Below are 19,754 nucleotides of genomic sequence, written 5' to 3' on the forward strand. Positions count from 1 at the left end.
TCTATTTTAATGCTGCTATACTTATCCATTCTAACACTGATAACATGTAAAATTGTAACTTTTAATTTGTGCAGCTACAAATTCAAAGTCTTCCTGATTTAAATGATGTAAGGCACTTCATAGTGATTTCTACAATAGGGTTCAAGCATAAAATTAGTATAGCTGGTTCAGGCACCCCAAAAATCGATCCATTCTTTTAACATTTGACAAACCTGCAAAGCATGGGGGGAAACCCACGACCAAAGTAGAACATTTGTGTCACATGCACTTCTCGGATACATAAGGTAACATTAATTATTAAAGCAAATTAAATCAGATTCCCTCTTTGACAATGTCTTATACCACGAATACATGTTCACTGTGGTCTCAACCATTCGTAATATGAGGTACTCCCTGCATTATGCTCAGCCACTCAACATCCCATTTTCACTGTGTTCTCTCACTTAATGCTGTCGCTAAAAGACATGAGATGATGGCTGTTAGAAAGAAATCACTGCAGCTGGCCCCATTGACCATGCCACAACCTGACATGCGCAACACCTCAAAATGCCCGAAGGTGGGTTAGGGCACGTTCAGTGCTGCTTGCAGCCCTAGTTTACATTTTGAATTGCAAAAAAAAAAAAACCAATAACAATGCATGAAGAATGTTTCTGAAAATCATTGACATTTAACATACTCTGATAACCACAAAAACTATTGACTCGCACGCAGTATATTGAAAACTATTTTATTTTCACTTTTGTTCATCTAGAACACCAGGGTAACATAGAACCTGTTCAATAAAGGGTAAAAAAAAATGTCAAAATTAGTCATTTAAAATTTTATTATAAAAAGAGATGTTACTTGAAGAAAATAACTTTAAAAAAAAGAGCTATTGATCTATAATATTTTTATGGCCGTGTGTATGAATAAGCCATTTTGGCTTAATAGGGACTAATACAGTAGGGGATTTTTTTACATTTAGAATTGCATAAAAAAATAACGATGCATGAACACAAGTGATTCTGAAAATCATTGGCATATACCAGGCTCTGTTAACCAAAATTTTTGTTTTTACTTCGTATGTTGTATATTAAAAATAACCTGGCCAGTAAGGGGTTAAAATTTTCAAAACTTATGAATTTGTGATATTTAATTTTAGGGGGATGGATTGGTTGAAAATTTTTCAAAAAAAGTTTGAAAAAAACATTATTGTATAATATTTTTATAGCCTCATGTATGAAATGAGCCATATTGGTTAAAATGGGCACAAACGGGTGTAAAATTAATGAGATGCATAAAAATAAACAACCAGCTTCCTTTCAAAGGAAACGGAGGGTGTGGCTGTTATAGCCTGTTTCATGGCGATAAGCAGACTGGGGTATTTCCTGTAGGTAGGAGTTTTTACTTCCACTGTCCCCCCTTCATGACACAGCTCTGTTCTCTGCGTTAAACATTTGGTAAGAGACTATTTTCATTGAGTTAAAGGCTTTCAGTTTGATTTATTAAGGTGTAAAGCAGATGTGAGCTTAAAGTTAGCTACCAGGCTCATGAGACTTCCTCCACTCAATAAAGAGAGATCTGCTTGTTTAATATCTGCAGCTAACAGTGCTAATGCTAACAGGACGTATAGTAGAGGAGAGACTTTACCTTAAACATCAAACGTAAGCTTTAACCATTAAACTGACTTTTCAGAGTTAATGAAAAATCTCCAAAATATTAGAACAATAGAAGCAAGTCACACAGTTATCAGTTTAACTTCTTCCTGTAAGCAAATCAACAGATTTCTTTTTGTTAGCAATAACTCCTTAGCTTTGTTAGCACAAACATGTAATGTCTTCCTATTTCACTGCAGCAAAATCCTCCATGTTGTGTCGGTTCAGTAAATTTCCCAAGAGAGGGAAAAGCTGTTAATAATAGCTTCTGGTTTATGCTGTGAGCTATTCATGAATACATTCTGAGACTGTCTGAAGTGTGAACCAGGAGGGATACATTTTAAAGCTTTTCTCTTTTATGAGAAATTCATCCACAAAACCAAAATGTTATTTTACAGTTTAGTAACTACAACTTACGGAGACCAGTTTGAATGAACAAAAGCACTAAGTTTAAAAGATGAAGTAAATACTGGAGGTGAGTGTAGCCTATCAGTGCATCTAGTCACCACCATAGACTGTAGAAAGAATTGGACAAACCCTGTGTGACGTCAGCTGTCTGCTTACAATAGGCGGACTCAAACAGCTCTTGAAGCCAATCCTCAGAGACTTCCATATTGAAATAGCGATCTCAATCGAACAACCCACCCACTAAGCGTAACTTCCTGTCAGCCTGCTAGCTAGCATTCTGGTTGACAGAAAAGTAGCCTCTGCCTGTCAAGCTATCTGTCAATCAAATGAGATGTGCCAATCACCATGAAATGAGGTTTATCCTAATTAATCAAAATGATAGTGGTATTAAAAAATTCACCCCGTGTACAGTGGGAGCGCAATAAGACACTAGCTAATGAGACACGTTGGGGTTTTTTGAACCAGACTGTAAACCAGTTAATTTCTAGTGTAAAAACCAGCTGTTTAACAGGTTTCCAGATGGATCTTCTGGTGTTCCTCTTGCCAGCCTCAAGTGGACACGCGGTAGCTATTGCAATTTCTTGCACTTCCACATTGGCTTCATTTTTGTAGGACCGGAGGTTGCCGCTTGGTCACCACTTGACCTGGAAATGCAAGTGGGGCCACGATCTCATGGGAGGAGGCTGTCAGATTTGCAGAATTGTCAAATATTTAGGATGTATACACAGATTAAAAAAAAAAAAAAGAAACAATGCCCAACAACATCCAAAGGATTTATTCAAACAATCAAAAAGACAAATACAGGAGGTTACTTCAAATGTCCAAGTAAAAATCCACAGGGAAAACTTTATGACACAAGGAATGGCAAGACAGCAATGAACTGACAAAGTGGCAGTTGCACAGAGAATAATGACACTGATCCATCCATTTCTCTCCAAGTCAACCCAGACATCCCTTTCCCCAGCAAAATTTTTTCCAGCTCTTCCTGAGAGATTCCGAGGCCAGATGAGATATATAATCCTTCCAGAAAACTGTCTGCAATACTGCCAATGCTGCATCAATCCACCTGTCAATCTTGTGGTCCATTCTACCCTCATTTGTGAACCAGACTCTAAGATACTTGAACTCTTTCACTTGGGCCAGAGACACCCTCCCCACCTGGAGGGACCAATCCACTGTTTTCTAGCAGAGAGCCATGGCATGTGACTTGGAGGTGTTGACCCACATGCCGACCGCTTCACACTCAGCCACAAACCATTCCAGTGCCTGCTGGAAGTCCCTGGCTGAAGAAGCCTGCAGAACCTCTGTAAAAAGTAGAGACAGAATTCTGAGGTTACCCAACTGAAAACCCTTTTCCCTCTGCTGCACCTCGTTATCCTGTCCATGAAGATTTCAAACAGAAATTTGTTTGCAGCCATGGCGGAGGCCAACATACACTGGAAGAGGATGACTGACCAGAGAGGAAGCAACTTGCTTGAGAGTACTCTTTCAAGTGGGCATCGATGCATACATGGAGTATTTTGAATTTGAGTGTGACAGTGATTGGTTAATGAAGGTGAATCAGCAACATATTCTTTCTGTTTCCTCCACAGCTGAAGACACAAAATCTGTGACTGGACGTGACTTCAGTTGCTGCTGACCTCCATCAGTGCTGCTGTTGTTTTTTGCAGCAGGGGGTGCTCTGCTATGAAACGATGTGAAGACTCAGAGGAGGGTGCCCCTCCCTTTAAAATTTCTCGATGTGAAGAACATGAGGCTCTGGGGTGAGATGATGGTCTCTAACTGTTCATGACTCCTTTGCAGTGGTGGGTAGAGTACACAGTTACAGTACTGGAGTAAAAGTACTGTTACTTAACAATAATAATTTCTCAAAAGAAGTAAAAGTACTCAAAAATAAGTACTTGAGTAAGATTAAAAAAAACAGTACCTTATTAAAAGACAAGTCAAGTAGTGAGTAACTTCTTAAGTAACTTCATTTTGTGCAGTTTATTAAAACATATTGCATTACAACATATTATTCAGGGGTAGTAATGTGTACTGCACAGCCGGACACCAACACAAACACTTACAGGAATCATAGTGTCCATTTCTTTAAATTCCAGCTGTCAATGTAAGATTTTATCTATCTATCTATCTAGGACCGGAGGTTGCCACTTGGTCACCACTTGACCTGGAAATGCAAGTGGGGCCACGATCTCATGGGAGGAGGCTGTCAGATTTGCAGAATTGTCAAATATTTAGGATGCATACACAGGTAAAAAAAAAAAAAAAGAAACAATGCCCAACAACATCCAAAGGATTTATTCAAACAATCAAAAAGACAAATACAGGAGGTTACTTCAAATGTCCAAGCCAACAAAAGTCATTACACAAGAATAAAAAAGAAGCCACAAAGATTACAGAGAAATCCAAGTAAAAATCCACAGGGAAAACTTTATGACACAAGGAATGACAAGACAGCAATGAACTGATAAAGCGGCAGGTGCACAGAGAATAATGTGTTTGCTTTTTTGAACCAGCCTGTCAACCAGCTTATTTCTAGTGTAACAACCGGCTGTTTAACAGGTGTTCAGACAGGACCTCCGGTGTTCCTGCAGCCAGCCTCAAGTGGACACTTGTGGTATAGCAGTTTTTTGCACTTCCGCATTGGCTTAATTTTTCAGGATTCGGAGGTTGCCACTTGGTATTACATCTTCAGCCATTATCTCCAACCGTTGGTAGTTAAGGGGGAGGGGTCACTCCTCTGTTTACTCTGTGGTGTTGAGGATTTTACCTCACGCTGCTGTGAGAACTCAGCTGAGTGTAAAAAAAAAACATTATAGACAAGTAAAAGTAGCGACCAGTACATGTCCAATGTATCGGAGTAAAAGTATAGTTTTTTTTTAATCACAAATGTAACATAGTAGGAGTAAAAAGTACTCCACTCTAAAACTACTCTCAGAAGTAGGATTAAAAAAAAAAAAAAAATACTCAAGTATATGGAAAGGAGTAAATGTAATGCTTTACTACCCACCTCTGCTCCTTTGCATTTATCACATCTCAGCACTTGTACACTGTGACATTTACAGCTTTGCTGCTGAAAATCAGCCGACAGTAATGGTAGCAATTTTTTTTGTTTGTATCAGGAATAATGAGCAGAGATCAGACTCTCCTGGACCCAGCAGTGTCATCATGAACAGTGGCCAGTCTAAGGAACTCTCTGTTGACTTAAAAGATGAATATCCTGCTGATGGAAGGTGAGAATTGACTCATGTTTTGGCCCAGACCTTCACTGATAAATGGAATTGAGTTTGTATACCACTTTTCTAGTCGTCTGAGAACTCATAGTGCTTTCACACCACAGGTCACACTTACCCATTCACATGCTGATGGTGAAGGCTGCTTAGAGTGGCTATCAGTATTCATCTCCTGCACAGGATCACATGCCCTTGGGTGCTGGAGCCACTGTATACAAGTGGGACAAGTTTCATAAACCCATATTAAATTCACAGTATAGCATAAGCAACATTATGAGACACTATAACTGGGACATCTTACCATTAATGAAAAATATTAGCTCATTTTGAATTTTGAGGCAGCGATACATATCAAACAAGTAGAGACAGGGCCATGTTTACCATTGTGCAGCATACCCTCTTCTTTTAACAACAGTCTGTAAACGTCTTGGAAGTGAGTAGACCAGTTGCTAGAGTGTTGGGAGAAGAATGTTGTCCCATTCTTGTCTGATGTAGGATTCTAACTGGTAAACAGTCCTGGGTCTTCTCCGCAGAATTTTTCTTTTTCTGATGCTCCAAATCTTTTCTATTGGTGAAAGGTGTGGACTTCAGGCAGGCCAGTTCAGGACCCGCTCTCTTCTACTGTGAAGCCATGCTGTTGTGATGGATGTGGTTAAGCATCGTCTTGCTGAAATAGTCAAGTACTTCCCCATAGAGATGTTGTCTGGATGGGAGCACCTCTATCTACTTTTCAGCATTGATAGTTCCTTTCCAGATGTGTAAGCTGCCTAGCTATAGGCACTAATGCAACTCCATACCATCAGAGATGCAGGCTTTAGAACTGTGTACTGATAACAAGTTGGATGGTCCCTCTCCTCTTTAGTTCACAGGACACAGCATGGTTCCCAAAAAGAATTTAAAATTTGGATTAATCTGACCACAGAACAGTTTTCCATTTTACGTCTATAATGCTTGTAACCCTCACTTGGATGCTGCTATGCTTCTGAGTACTTTTTAGGATTCATCAGGGAACGCTCACTGAGCAGGGTCAGCACTCTATCACCAACTGAAAGAACTGTAATTAACTCTTATGCAAAACTACATAGCTTGAAATACTCTGCAATTTGCACATGATGTCCCCACTACAAAAAAAAAAAAACCTTGACTGGGGTACTGATGGCCTTGTGGTTATGTCTGCACACACCATGTATAGATGCTGTTGTCCTTGATGCAGGCAGACCCAGTTCAACTGGAGCCGCATGCCCATTCAAGCTACCCAAGATTTTTGAAGACATTAGTTTTTCACCCAAATCTTAGTATTATTTGTTTTTTTGTTTGTTTTGTTTTTTAAATAAATATGAAATATAACAAGTTTTGCATTGTTTTGCACACATTAAATACATTAATTATCCCCATTTTGCTTGGTTTAGCCCTCTGCCTAGCTAGTTGGTAACAGTTTCTTGTTTGATTAAGTGATTTCAGAGCTGAGTGAATCCTTTAGGCTGTCGAATGGCCACAGATAGTTTTCTCAACAATCAGAAAGAAAAGACATATGTGATATTTTCTGGTCAGGATCAGTGAAATATCTTCCTCTGAAAAAACATAAAGAAGCACTGGGTGTAAAGGATGAAAACACAGGAGGAAGGTTATTTTAGTAAGATAAATAAATACATCTTGCTCCCTAAAAACTCATGTTGTCTTACTTGATAAAATTATGGTTTAAATTCCTCTTTATTACTGTATGAGAGCATTTCCACTTGGAGCAAGCCTCAGACCAATCAGAGGTGGATGTGATGGTGACGTCAACAAGGAGGTAAAGGTACTGATCTGAGGAAGGCAGGTAAACATGTAGGCTTAATAAAAATGACAATGTGATGATGATTTTAACAGCAACATCTGTTGAATTAACTAGAACTTGTCAGGCCACTGTGTCAGGTGAAGTCAGTCTGACTTTGGCGTCAGGGGGAGTACAGGGAATTGATCTCAATAATCAAAGCTAGAAAAACCTTAACCATCCTTTCTTAAAACCTAAACCATCCTTAGAATGTCTGTGGAGACACAGAAATATCAGAGGGACATAGAAATAAAATTTCTTTAGAAAATAATACCCCTCATGCTGTTGAGTATATATGTTTCAAATTGCATAAAAAGAGCATAATTCCTTCCTTGTTTTCCAAGGCAGACCCTCTAGACCAGCATTCTAACTTAGTCCCCCAAAAACGTTGGCTTGCATAACACCCCTGCAGTTCAAGTCTGGTTTGTGGCTCCTTTCCCATGTGTCACGCCCCACTCTCTTTTCCCAGCTTCAGATATTATATGATGTCCTATCTCTCAAATAAATGCCCTCAAAATGAAAAAAAGAAAATCAGCTCAGTGCACGATATGCACTCCCACTTCCACATGCAAAAACACCATTAAAACATGCACACGAGTCAGGTGCTGGTTAAGCTCAGTGGGTAGATGCCAATGAAAATGCCACAGTCCTTGAGACACTGATTACAGGATCAAATCCAAGTCTTGGGGCTGTTTTTTTTTTTGCATGTCTTCCCCACTTTCCCACATCTCCTGTCTCCCTGTAGCATTCAAGCGTTTCTGTCCAACATACCTGATTACTAGGAGTGTGATGAGACGCTTATAGAAGAATATAGAAGAAGCTTATAGAAGATTTGGGCCCACAAGACACAAGATGAGACAAGATTTTACACTTTTGTTTTAATTTTTGAAAAAAATACATGGGTGGATAATATGTCCTTTAATGGCTGAAAGTCATAATCGCAAAGCATTCAGGTCTATTCAGGAATCTTTAAACTAAATTCTTTTGTACTTTCTTTTGTACTAAATAGGCTATCAATTGTGTGACTCAAACTTTATTTTTTATGCTCTCCACATTAAGCCTTTCATTTTACCAGTCAACCACATCACTATTTTACAACACTATGCACTCATTGCTACAATTACAATAATATTTAATTATATATATATATATATATATATAATAAAAGCATTTAGATTATTTTAAAAGTAGTCTACTTTAAAAACTGTCTACAACAGAGTGAAATCTAAAGAGCTGCATCAGTAAAATCATACAATTTCTCATCCTCTTTAAGGACATCCATATTTAAAACACTCAAAATAAATCTTTCTGTCAATAACACGTTTGCTGTAATTTAGATAAATAGATTATTTTATCTTTGTGTGGTCTTTTTTCTCATATGAGCTTTGACAGTGTTGGACACGACGCACAGATGAGCATGAATGTTAATGTGTGTGCATTGGTGAGCAAGTGTGTGTCTCTGCTCTGTCTGCTGTCAGACAACCAGAGGTGTCAAGTAACAAAGTACAAATACTTTGTTACCTTAAGTAGATATTTTGGGTGTCTTTACTTTACTGGTGTAATTATTTTTCAGCCGACTTTTTACTTCTGCTCCTTACATTTTAAAAATAGCCTTGTTACTCCTATTTCATTTCAGCTTGATTTCATTCTGGCTTGTCATCGTTCAAAAACCAAACACACACACACACATACACACACATACACAAAAACCTATCCAGATAAATCGCGCCATCTGGATAGAGTGAATCACTAACAAATCACTAACAAAAGTTCGGTTGGCACCATCAGCTGGGGACTGGTGATTTGTTATGGATTTGTTATGGTGCATTGCGGTCCTCCAAGTTTCTTACTTACATTTATGCATGTGTTGTGATAGTGTCTTAATAAAGTAATCAAAAATTTTGGCTAGCCTAGATTAGTTTGAAGCAATCTAGCCTTCGTGTTGAGTAAGACACTATTGGTCAACACCAGCTGTTCCGGGTCTTGAATGTGTGTGGGTGCTTGATGCTTGGACGTACATTTACATTCCAATAAAGGCAATTGATAACATGCCTCTGAAGTTTGCATATTTTTTTTACCATTACAATAGGCTACTTTGAGGCAACTCGTCATCATATCTTCTGCTCCATGAAACACATGTTAATGCTCAGTACTACACATATATGGTTCTTGAATGTATTTGCATTGTACTAAAATGCATTCATTTTTAATGGGCATAAATATGGCTGAAACAGGTGCATCCCAAATCTTTCAACATTAGCATTTTAATATAACATTATATTCATTATGGCCTTTAGAAAAATGTTTTTTTGGGGAGGTGGGGTAGTGCACTATAGGCCCCTGTGGCACGGCCTAAGCTTTTGTCCTTAATGGCATTTTTTCCCCCTTACATTACTTTTACTTTTATACTTTAAGTAGTTTTGAAACCAGTACTTTTGCGCTTTTACTTGAGTAAAAAGCTTGAGTTGATACTTCAATTTCTACAGAAGTCTTTTTAAACCCTAGTATCTATACTTCTACTTGAGTAATGAATGTGAATACTTTTGACACCTCTGCAGAAAACAAACAGGGATTGTTTAACTGGGGCTAGAACTTCGCTTTTTGGATCTAACAATGAACTCTATGGCATTCAGACCAAATTTGTTTCGCTAAGTTTACTGCTGAAGTATACAGCAACCTGTTGCACGTTACACATGTTGAGCTTCTGATTGATGATAGCACAGCTGATGGATGTGTGACTGACAGACTGTGAGATGAGAAGGAGACATGACGAAGCAGTGACTGAATCAAAGTTACAAAGTAACATACCGTCACTATGAGCGAGTCTGCGCACATTTCTGAGCAGCATTTCATTGTTTCGGACCGTTATGATGAACTTATGCATTGGGGGATCATGTGTGGCCCAGAGTAGCGCACGTGGAGGGGGGGGTGGGGGTTGGAGCGTTATCTTAATGGGTCATGGATCAGCTCTGTTTCTTCATTAGCTCTCCCACCAACAATTATAAAGTGTCCAAGGCATCTTTGTGATCTTTTATAGTTTCCAGTTTGGTATTGTTTTTAGTAAGGAGAGCTGCTGCTCCAAGTGTCTGCGCAATATTGATCTCGCGAGATGGATTTTTCTGCGATGAGAAATCTTGTGATGTTTTGACCCCTACAGATTACCTTTTAATTGCCTTCTTCCCTTTTTTTAATCCTTCATCCAGTGACATATGCAAATAGGAAGCCACCTGAAGTCGCACCTTGTCATTTTGCTATCTTGACAAACTAACTTTAGTAAGTTGCATCATAAATTATTGTAAAACTTGATGTTTTCTCCTTAGAGTTCAGCAGGAGGACTCAGAGGTACACATTGACCAGTCAGACAAACAGCGTCAAACAGACCTGGACTCCACATTTAAGGTGTGTAAAACTTTTAAAATCACCTTCCATTATGAATGATTTATCGGTTTGTCATTTTTTTGACTAATTGAGATCCAGACCATCACATGCATCACACAATGTGTTTTGCCAGTTTAAACTTGAATTTTAGTGTGTTACTCTGTTCCAGCCTCTGAAGGAGAACATTTTCACATTTGTGAGGAGCGAGCTGAAGAGACTCCAGAAGGTTCTGAGCCCAAATTACCCACTATTCCTAGAGAGCCACCATGAGAATAAAAAAGTTTTGGCTGGTGAGGATGAAAAGCAGAGGAGATGCAGTAGAGATGCTGTTCTGAAGATCACTCTGCACTTCCTGAGGAGAATGAAGAGGGAGGAGCTAGCTGACCGTCTGCAGAGCAGTAAGAGGAAGTTCATGGATTTAACATGATGATTTGAGGATAATGGGGTGTATATTTCTAATCTTTGTTGTTAATTCATTGCATAAATCTACAGAAGATCGGAAAATGCTTTTTTTCTTTTCTTCTTTTTTTTCTGATAGAAAGGGAAGGAAATATTCTAAAATGACGCTTTATTATGATTTGGTCTGGACTCCTCTTTAAATTGGAAATTGACAAGCAAAGAGTTGATGTAATATGATAGCTATGGCTGATTGAAAGGATAAGCACTCAGTGAACTAGTTAAACCCTCAATATTGGCCCCCAGGAGTCAACTGTGCAGACCAGTGGGACACAAGGAGCCAGCTCGGTGCTGGGTGATGACTGGTAACAGTGCAATAATGTAATAAGTGTGTTGCCTCTTGCACATTACTCTGTGTAATTTGCTGGAGGTAAACATCAGAAGTAGTAACCACAGTAAACCCCCAGACTAAATAACAGTGCCAGCACTATAGCCTGAGGTACTAATGGTTGGAGGAACAAAAGGTTCCAACAATGAAAATTTTTGCCTTCCCCTTCTGTAGAACTGTTCATATTTGCATCCCTTTAAACCTTTAGTGAAGAGAGAAAATGTTTAACCTGCAGTGCTTCCTAGCCAAATCTGATACATAAAAAGAAAAACATTCTGCATGATTCACATATAATGTTCATGTGTTTTTGTATACTCAGGAACTTTTGCTGCGTTGTGCCAACATAGACTGAAATCTAACCTGAAGAAGATGTACCAACGTGTTTTTGAGGGGACCACTAAAGCAGGAAATCAAAATCTTTTAAGTCAGATTTACACAGAGCTCTACATTACTGAGGCAGGGACTGGAGAAGTCAGTGATGGACACGAGGTCAGACGGATCGAAACAACATCCAGGAAACTACACAGACCAGATAAGACAATCAGTTGTGAAGACATCTTTAAAACCTTACCTGGAAGAGATGAACCAATCAGAACAGTGATGACAAAGGGTGAGGCTGGCATTGGGAAAACAGTCTTAACACAGAAGTTCACTCTGGACTGGGCTGAAGATGAAGCCAACCAGGACATCCAGTTCACATTTCCATTCATGTTCAGAGAGCTCAATGTGTTGAAAGAGAATAAGTTTAGCTTGGTGGAACTTGTTCATCGCTTCTTCACTGAAACCAAAGAATCAGGAATCTGCAGGTTTGAAGAGTTCCAGGTTTTGTTCATCTTTGATGGTCTGGATGAGTGTCGACTCCCTCTGGACTTCCACAACAACGAGATCCTGACTGATGTTACCCAGTCAGTACCAGTGGATGTGCTGCTGACAAACCTCATCAGGGGGAAACTGCTTCCATCTGCTCGTCTCTGGATAACCACAAGACCTGCAGCAGCCAATCAGATCCCTCCTGAGTGTGTTGACATGGTGACAGAGGTCAGAGGGTTCACTGACCCACATAAGGTGGAGTACTTCAGGAAGAAATTCACTGATGAGGATCAGGCCGACAGAATCATCTCCCACATCAAAACATCCAGAAGCCTCCTCATCATGTGCCACATCCCGGTCTTCTGCTGGATCACTGCTACAGTTCTGGAGGATGAGTTGAAGACCAGAGAGGGAGGAGAGGTGCCTAGGACCCTGACTGAGATGTACGTCCACTTCCTGATGGTTCAGTCCAAACTGAAGAGCATCAAGTATGATGGAGGGGCTGAGATTGATCCACACTGGAATCCAGAGACCAGGAAGATGATCGAGTCTCTGGGTAAGCTGGCTTTTGAGCAGCTGCAGAAAGGGAACCTGATCTTCTATGAACCAGACCTGATGGAGTGTGGCATTGATATCAGAGCAGCCTCAGTGTACTCAGGAGTGTTCACACAGATCTTTATAGAAGACAGAGGAGTCTACCCAAACAAGGTGTTCAGCTTCATCCATCTGAGTGTTCAGGAGTTTCTGGCTGCTCTTCATGTCCACCTGACCTTCATCAATACTGGAGTCAATCTGATGGCAGAAGAACAAACAACCTCACTGATGTCAAGAAACTCTAGACCTGCAGAGACAAGTCTCTACCAAAACGCTGTGGACAAGGCCTTACAGAGTCCAAACGGACACCTGGACCTGTTCCTCCGCTTCCTCCTTGGTCTTTCACTAGAGACCAGTCAGAATCTCCTACGAGGTCTGCTTTATGATACAGGAAGTTCAGTGCCATCAGAATCAGGAAGCAGCTCACAGACCAAAACAGAAACCGTCCAGTACATCAAGACAAAACTCAGTGAGAATCTGTCTGTAGAGAAAAGCATCAATCTGTTCCACTGTCTGAATGAACTGAAAGATTACTCCATAGTGGAGGACATCCAGTGGTCATTGAGATATGGAAGTATCTCCTCTGATAAACTGTCTCCTGCTCAGTGGTCAGCTCTGGTCTTCATCTTACTGTCATCAGAAAATGACCTGGATGTGTTTGACCTGAAGAAATACTCTGCTTCAGAGGAGGCTCTTCTGAAGCTACTGCCAGTGATCAAAGCTTCCAAGAAAGCTGTGTATGTACACACAAAGCTATCAAGTTTTAAACTTCTCTTCTGTACCCAGAACAAGCAGCTACTATTCATTATTGCTGTTGTCTTTGTACTTCTGTTAATTTTCCAGGCTGAATCATTGTATCCTCACAGAGAAAAGCTGTGAAGCTCTGTCCACAGTCCTCAGCTCTGAGTCCTGTTTTCTGAGGGAACTGGATCTGAGCAACAATGACCTGCAGGATTCAGGAGTGAAATTGCTGTCTATTGGGCTGAAGAGTCAGCACTGCAGACTGGAAACTCTCAGGTTAGTGAGCAGCTGGTTGGAAATATTGACCGTAGATGCATTGCACTGGGGGACTTCTCTCTAAATAAATGAGACATATCCCAATCTTTATATGTCCTTTCCATCTTCCTTTTTTCAATTAATGTTAGTAAGGGGTAACAGACATTTCAGTTTTTTTATGTTCATGGGTAATAGTTATATTTTTGGGTGTTCAAAAGGGTTTGCCACTCTTTGAAGAGTTCTTTCATATTATGTAAAACTTTAAGAATGGTGCTACTGACATGGAATTATTACTATTTCTGCATTGCTCCACTTTTGTCCTCATTAATCACTTTCTGATTGATGTGAAAAACACTTGCATCCAGCTCAACCAGGCCTCATTAAGATATTGGATGAGGTCAGGAACAGGTGGGCTCTTAAGAAAGACTGTTATGGACACTGCCTACTTTCTGATATAAACTGATATTTTTTTAAGCAAACACATACATTTTACACCCACACAAATATTATACACATCCTTGTTGTAAAACAATCCTTGTAGTGGCTATCGTTACATTTTTTGCTTACTCTTATGTTTCTAAAACTTAGCTACTTCTTTCATAACCACTCATGAATGATGACATTGCAATGATTTATGAGTTGCATCAGCAGATGGCTACCCATGGCCACAGTAAAACAACCGTGTAGCTCCGCTGTCACTCGTTTATGGACTTTGACAGCATTTCACCATAAAACACATCACTTCCTGTGGACAGCACATGATTATGGAAGTCTTAAAGCATGACAACAAAGCTTCAAAATAAGATACAGAAATAAACTACAGTAAATATTCAACAATATTCCTCTCATCTCACTGACATGATATTATTTGTGTTCTTTTAGAAAACTGTAATAATGAAGCATTATTTACACAGTTATTACTGGAAAATGGTGCTTCCATTCTGGCCCCTAATTGTTACTGCTAAAGCATAACAATTACATCTCAACATTTTAAGTTGACAATTGACTTCAAACTAGAAAATACATGACTGTCTTGTGAAACACAGCTAATAGTAACCTGTTAATATAAATTAAATGTTTTAAATCCACTTTTGGTAAACCCAAAAATCGTGCATCAGAAACAAATGTTAACCTGTGCATCTAAAGCATATACTTGGTACCTTAAATGCAAACCACACTTACTCATCTATTTCAATCAACAGACACAACTAATCAATTGGTCTTTCTTAAACATTGGTCTTTTTTTTAATAAATGCACATCTGCCAATTCTGGATCAGAAACAATCTTTTCAACTCTTCCCATAAAGCAGGGACCTCTTGGTGTACTCTCATCGACAATAAGAACAACATCTCCTGCTTTCTTGTAGAACCGGCAAATACTCCCTAGACCATCTCTTTCAAATAAAATGTCTGGTATTGTACCTGCTTCCACCTTCCTCTTGCATACTTATCTTCCCTTTAAAACATTCCTCCTGGAAAAACTGGTTGTCTCAAGAGTCAACCAGTTCTTCCAGGAGGAATGGTTGTCTCTTGAGAAGAAGCATATGGTTAGGTGTAAGTGCCTCTAAATCATATGGATCAGAAAAGACTTTTGTTATCAGTCGGCTGTTTAAAATTGCCTCAACTTCACACAATAATGTGTGGAGATGCTCGTCGTCATCAAGGGGTTGCTAATTCTGGATATGGTTTAAGAATCTTCCTCACAGAATGAATCTGCCTCTCCCAGACTCCACAAAAATGCAAACCAGCTGGGGGGTTGAATATTCAGGAAATGCGTTTCTGTATGAGTGTGTCTGAGGTTTTCGAATGATTCCAACTTTTAATTTCTTCATGCATTTCCTTTTCTGCTCCAACCAGGTTAGTACCACTATCTGACCTCAGATACTTGACCTCTCCAAGCTTCTTCAATGTGAATGGCTCTAACAGTAAGGCATTTAAACAAAACACCCTATCTTTTGACTTTACTCCTCCCACATTTAACCTCAAAAGGTCCTAAATGGTCTATACCTACATTTGTGAATGGAGGCATGTCAGGTGTCAGTCAATCTGGAGGCAAACTCGCCATTCTTTGTTTACCAGGTTTTGCTGAGGTTTTTCCACATGTTACACATCTTGACAATAATTTTCTTACTGCAGAGTTTGCTTGTGAAATCCTAAGCCTTTCTCTGAGTTCTGATAGTGCAAGTTAATCCACTGTGTCCTGTTTCTTTGGGAAAATGTGAGGATCATTGTAGAAACAATGATCTTTCAGAGGATTGCTGGATGCTTAACATCTGCTGGCAGTGAAGACTGATGCGACCTTCCTCCAACTCTTAATATCCCATTCTCCAAAAAGGAATCAAGTTTCATGATGTGACTTTTCCTTTTAAGCTTGTCACCTTTCTTAAGAGTCACAAGCTCAACACAGAAGCTCTGACTATGACAAAGTTTGATGATCTCCATTTCTCCATCTGCAACATCTTTAGCAGTGAGGAAAAATCCTTTGACAGCCGATCTGAATTTCTGCTTTGTCGATCAACCATTGTCTTTTCAAGACACAGTTTATCACTTACTTGAGAAGAAGAAACTTGCAATTCATGCTCAGCTTAAGAAGCAACCGCTTGAACTTTATAGCCCAAGATACTGCCTTTTTGAGTCCATGCCAGTCTGAATAATGGCATACGAATTTGTTAAGCAGATTCTCATGCACATCTGTGACATTCACACTTGCTGCTGCTTTGATTTCTGTGTCATCTTTCTGTATTTCTCTCATGTTTGGTGCTACTGGCCTGTAACTTTTGTCTCTTGACAAAAACCCTGGTCCACAAATCCAGTTTTGACACTCTGTGAACTTGTTTGCATTGATGCAAACAAGCATTGATGAGTGACACTGTTTACTACAAACATGAATCTTACATTCTCACTGACAATGTATCTCAACACAGTAGCGCTGTCAGACCAAAATACAGAGTCTTCAAGCTGCATGTGCAGCTCCTTTCTCATGAGCTAGATTTACAGTTTGACAGCGACTGCGGCTGCTGTTAACTCCAGCCTTGGGGTCATTGTTTTTCATGAGCGATAACACTTTTGACTTGCTGATGATGAACGAACAGTGATTGTCTTCCTTCTTGTTTGTTATATGAAGGTAGGTATCAACTCCAAAAGCTTTCCCGCTTGAATCAGCAAAATGATGCAACTGTGCTGATGTAATCACTCCAAACCCAGTCGGTTTCAAACATCGCTCCACTGTGAAGCCATGAAGCCTTGTAAGCTCTGAAATCCACATTTGTGCTCTTTTAGCCAGTTCAAAAGGAATGTCTTCATCCCGGGAAACCACAAAGCTCCTGCAGGATCATTTTAGCTGGAATAATAACAGGTGACAAAAACCCAAAGGGTGATATATGGCACTCACATTGTAAAGACCACTTAGGTCCCTACAGAGCCCAGGGTCACTCAGCAGGGGTGAAACTTATCTGTTGCCATTTTTTTGTGTGTAAACATGGTCCATGTTGTTCTGATATATATTGTTGTTCAATGGACTTATAAACTGTTTTGCGCCATCTCCATTGGTATGGGTATTTAATGGGGATAGGATGCGCAGGGTGCGCGGAGCAGTAGTGACGTCACACGCTGACTTGGACCCATGCCAGTGCTGTCTTTGGGATTATAATGCCTTTTCCATGCGTTTGTGGATTTATACCCTCCGTGGAAGCTACTGGGTACGGGGATCATCTCCAGGCGGACTGAGGTGGTGAATGCGCGGTGTCGTGAGTACAAGCTGCAGTGCACTACAAACTGTTACAAACTGTCGGCTCTCTGCTTGCCACGCTGTGCGTGTAAACTTTGGGAACTCTTGGGAAGGTGTGTGGGGAATTGTTTGTTTTGAAGAGTGACACTTGAGCTGGTTGTATTGTGGTTGGTGTGTGACATGGGGATGCGCTCAAGCGTGGGGTGGTGATAATTATTGGCTTTCATTGTTACCCGGCGCTGTGAGTAAAAAGCCGGTTGTTTGAGGCCAAATGCAACTTTATTGTACTTCATTATTTCACCCTGCTGATGTGAAAGGATCCTCCCGTGACCTGATATTGTGTTGTAGCTTTATCTCCTGTCTTGTCTGTGGTATATGTTTTGCATTTACCCTGATCTTGAAAGCGTTTGTCTCCGTGCACCAGCTGACACCCTGATCAGCAGGCAGAGATCAGTTATTTTAGTTTAGTTAATTTATCATCCTTTCCAGTACAAGTCCATGATATTTTTGCTTCTGGCTTTGAGTCAGTACATGAGGAAGTTAAAAGAACAATGTTTGCTTAAAGGATCTGTGTAAAAAAATTTTTGGCCAAATGTTCTCAAAAGTTAACTTTTCCTCATCATTGGCACTGTTGTAGCTCTGTGACCCACTGACCTGCCAGTGACCCTTTGCTCTCAGAGCAGGATGAGACTTAATGTTGATATTGTGAAGTCATGAAGTAATAAGTGGGGATGCTGAGCATCCACACTATTGATATTTGTGTCAGCAATTTTGGTTTTCTGCTTTGTCCGCTATCTCCTCCTTCATACTTTGTCATATCGACACCGTTTCAACTTAAAAAAATTCAGTTTCTTCTTCATTCAACTGCTATGATTTTTCTCATTTCTAACTTTTATAATTTTTTAAATAGAGGCAGAAATTCCCGAACACACTGCTCTCCTGACGAAAATATTTGGTCCACATTTATAATATAAACAACAAAATGTTTTTTTTTCCCAAAATAACTGCCATGTGGTCGAGTGTATCGATGCGTCGGTCGTGCGTATTTGCACAGACACGTTTGGCTTTATTTCGTTGACACAACGATGTAAACATGAAGGCCACTCACTGACAGACAAACACAAGCTAACGTGTTGGTGGTGTGGACCTGAGGCTTCTTTACACTTTGGAGAAAAGGGATTTAACACAGAACTGAACTTTTCTCCTGCTTTAAAGCTCTTTGGCCTTGGCGCATACGTGCATCAGTGCTGTCTATATGAATACCTGCGCTCTCTCTCTCCCTCTCTCTGTCACTCTCTCTCCTCAGCGAGCTGCAGACTGTTAAAATATCGTTTCATTAACATTCAACTTCTATATTTTATAATGACAATACACCATTAAACATCAATATGAGCTCATTATCAAAACATTTGATTCGTGCCACGTTGCAGGAAATATTATAGATTTAATGTAGTATATTAATAATTAACCGATCAAAAACATCTTAAAATCTCCTAAATCCTGACAACTGATCAGCAGGGCAGAGAGAAACAGGCAGACAGGAGACAGGAATACAAAACTTCTACAGGAATTAAAGGCTTTAGCTGTAGAGAGTAAAGCTGTAAATTTCTGTTTATATCATTTTATTTATTACAGTAATGAAAGTTAAATCAGCTGATTACATCTTTCCCATGTGTTAACTTAATTTAACACATTCAAATAATCTATTATTTACATAAATGATTATCAATGACTTTTAACATTAAATGGATGTCTATTTCTATGTAAATAATCTGCTTTTAAGAATGAAAGCTAGCTAAAATGATCTACACTGAGACCAGGAAAGAGTTGATCTCCTATAATGGATTGATAACTAAAGGATTTAAGCCCTGATGTTTATAACAGTGTGATTTCTCTGTAATGTGCTGTTTGATTGTGCAGGTAGAAGTCCTTTAGGAGAGCTGACTGTGATTAGGTGATAAAACATGAGAACAGAGCATGTGTTTTGTCTCATCCATCATTAAGCTTTCTGCTTTTTTATATGAAACTACAAACTTTGTTAATTTCTGCTTTCGCCTGAGGACAAATGCTTTTAAGTTACAATCACAGTTTACTTTTACATTTCAAAGGACTGTAAATCCTTGAAATGTAAACCTTGATTGTATTAAACAGGATTTCCAGACATCATAATTTCGGCTAGCTAAAAACTGAGAGTGGCTTGTGAATGAGTGAATGGTGAAATTCATGACTTCAGCAGTGATTATTAATCATTATAATCATAGCCACTTGTAATGATATTTGGGGTTGGAGAGGTGATGCCATTGCGCTGCAATGTGGATGTAGCGCATATGTCAGATATCACCCCCAGTTGATGAAGTAGGCGCTCAGGGGAGTA

At 39.5% G+C, this 19,754-nt stretch overlaps 1 protein-coding gene across 5 annotated transcripts in view; it reads left to right on the top strand.

Moving 5' to 3' along the window:
• Positions 1-1,319: 1,319 nt before the first annotated feature.
• Positions 1,320-19,754, top strand: part of LOC121509452 (NACHT, LRR and PYD domains-containing protein 7-like) — a 30,566-nt gene continuing 12,131 nt past the window's right edge. Inside the window, exons 1-8 of one of the 5 annotated variants that reach the window (XM_041786840.1) lie at positions 2,860-3,534; positions 3,635-3,805; positions 5,168-5,278; positions 10,412-10,490; positions 10,639-10,867; positions 11,573-13,394; positions 13,501-13,674; positions 15,511-16,392. In XM_041786840.1, coding sequence (XP_041642774.1) covers positions 3,729-3,805; positions 5,168-5,278; positions 10,412-10,490; positions 10,639-10,867; positions 11,573-13,394; positions 13,501-13,674; positions 15,511-15,649 — 2,631 coding nt within the window. In that variant the 5' untranslated portion in view covers positions 2,860-3,534; positions 3,635-3,728 and the 3' untranslated portion in view covers positions 15,650-16,392. Of the gene's footprint in view, positions 1,440-2,859; positions 3,535-3,634; positions 3,806-4,180; positions 4,297-5,167; positions 5,279-10,411; positions 10,491-10,638; positions 10,868-11,572; positions 13,395-13,500; positions 13,675-15,510; positions 16,393-19,754 lie in introns of those variants that run through there. The other 4 variants (XM_041786837.1, XM_041786839.1, XM_041786836.1 and 1 more) reach the window with 4 other exon arrangements.

The sequence above is a fragment of the Cheilinus undulatus genome, linkage group 5 (assembly GCF_018320785.1).
Source record: "Cheilinus undulatus linkage group 5, ASM1832078v1, whole genome shotgun sequence".
In the NCBI taxonomy this organism is placed as follows: domain Eukaryota; kingdom Metazoa; phylum Chordata; class Actinopteri; order Labriformes; family Labridae; genus Cheilinus; species Cheilinus undulatus.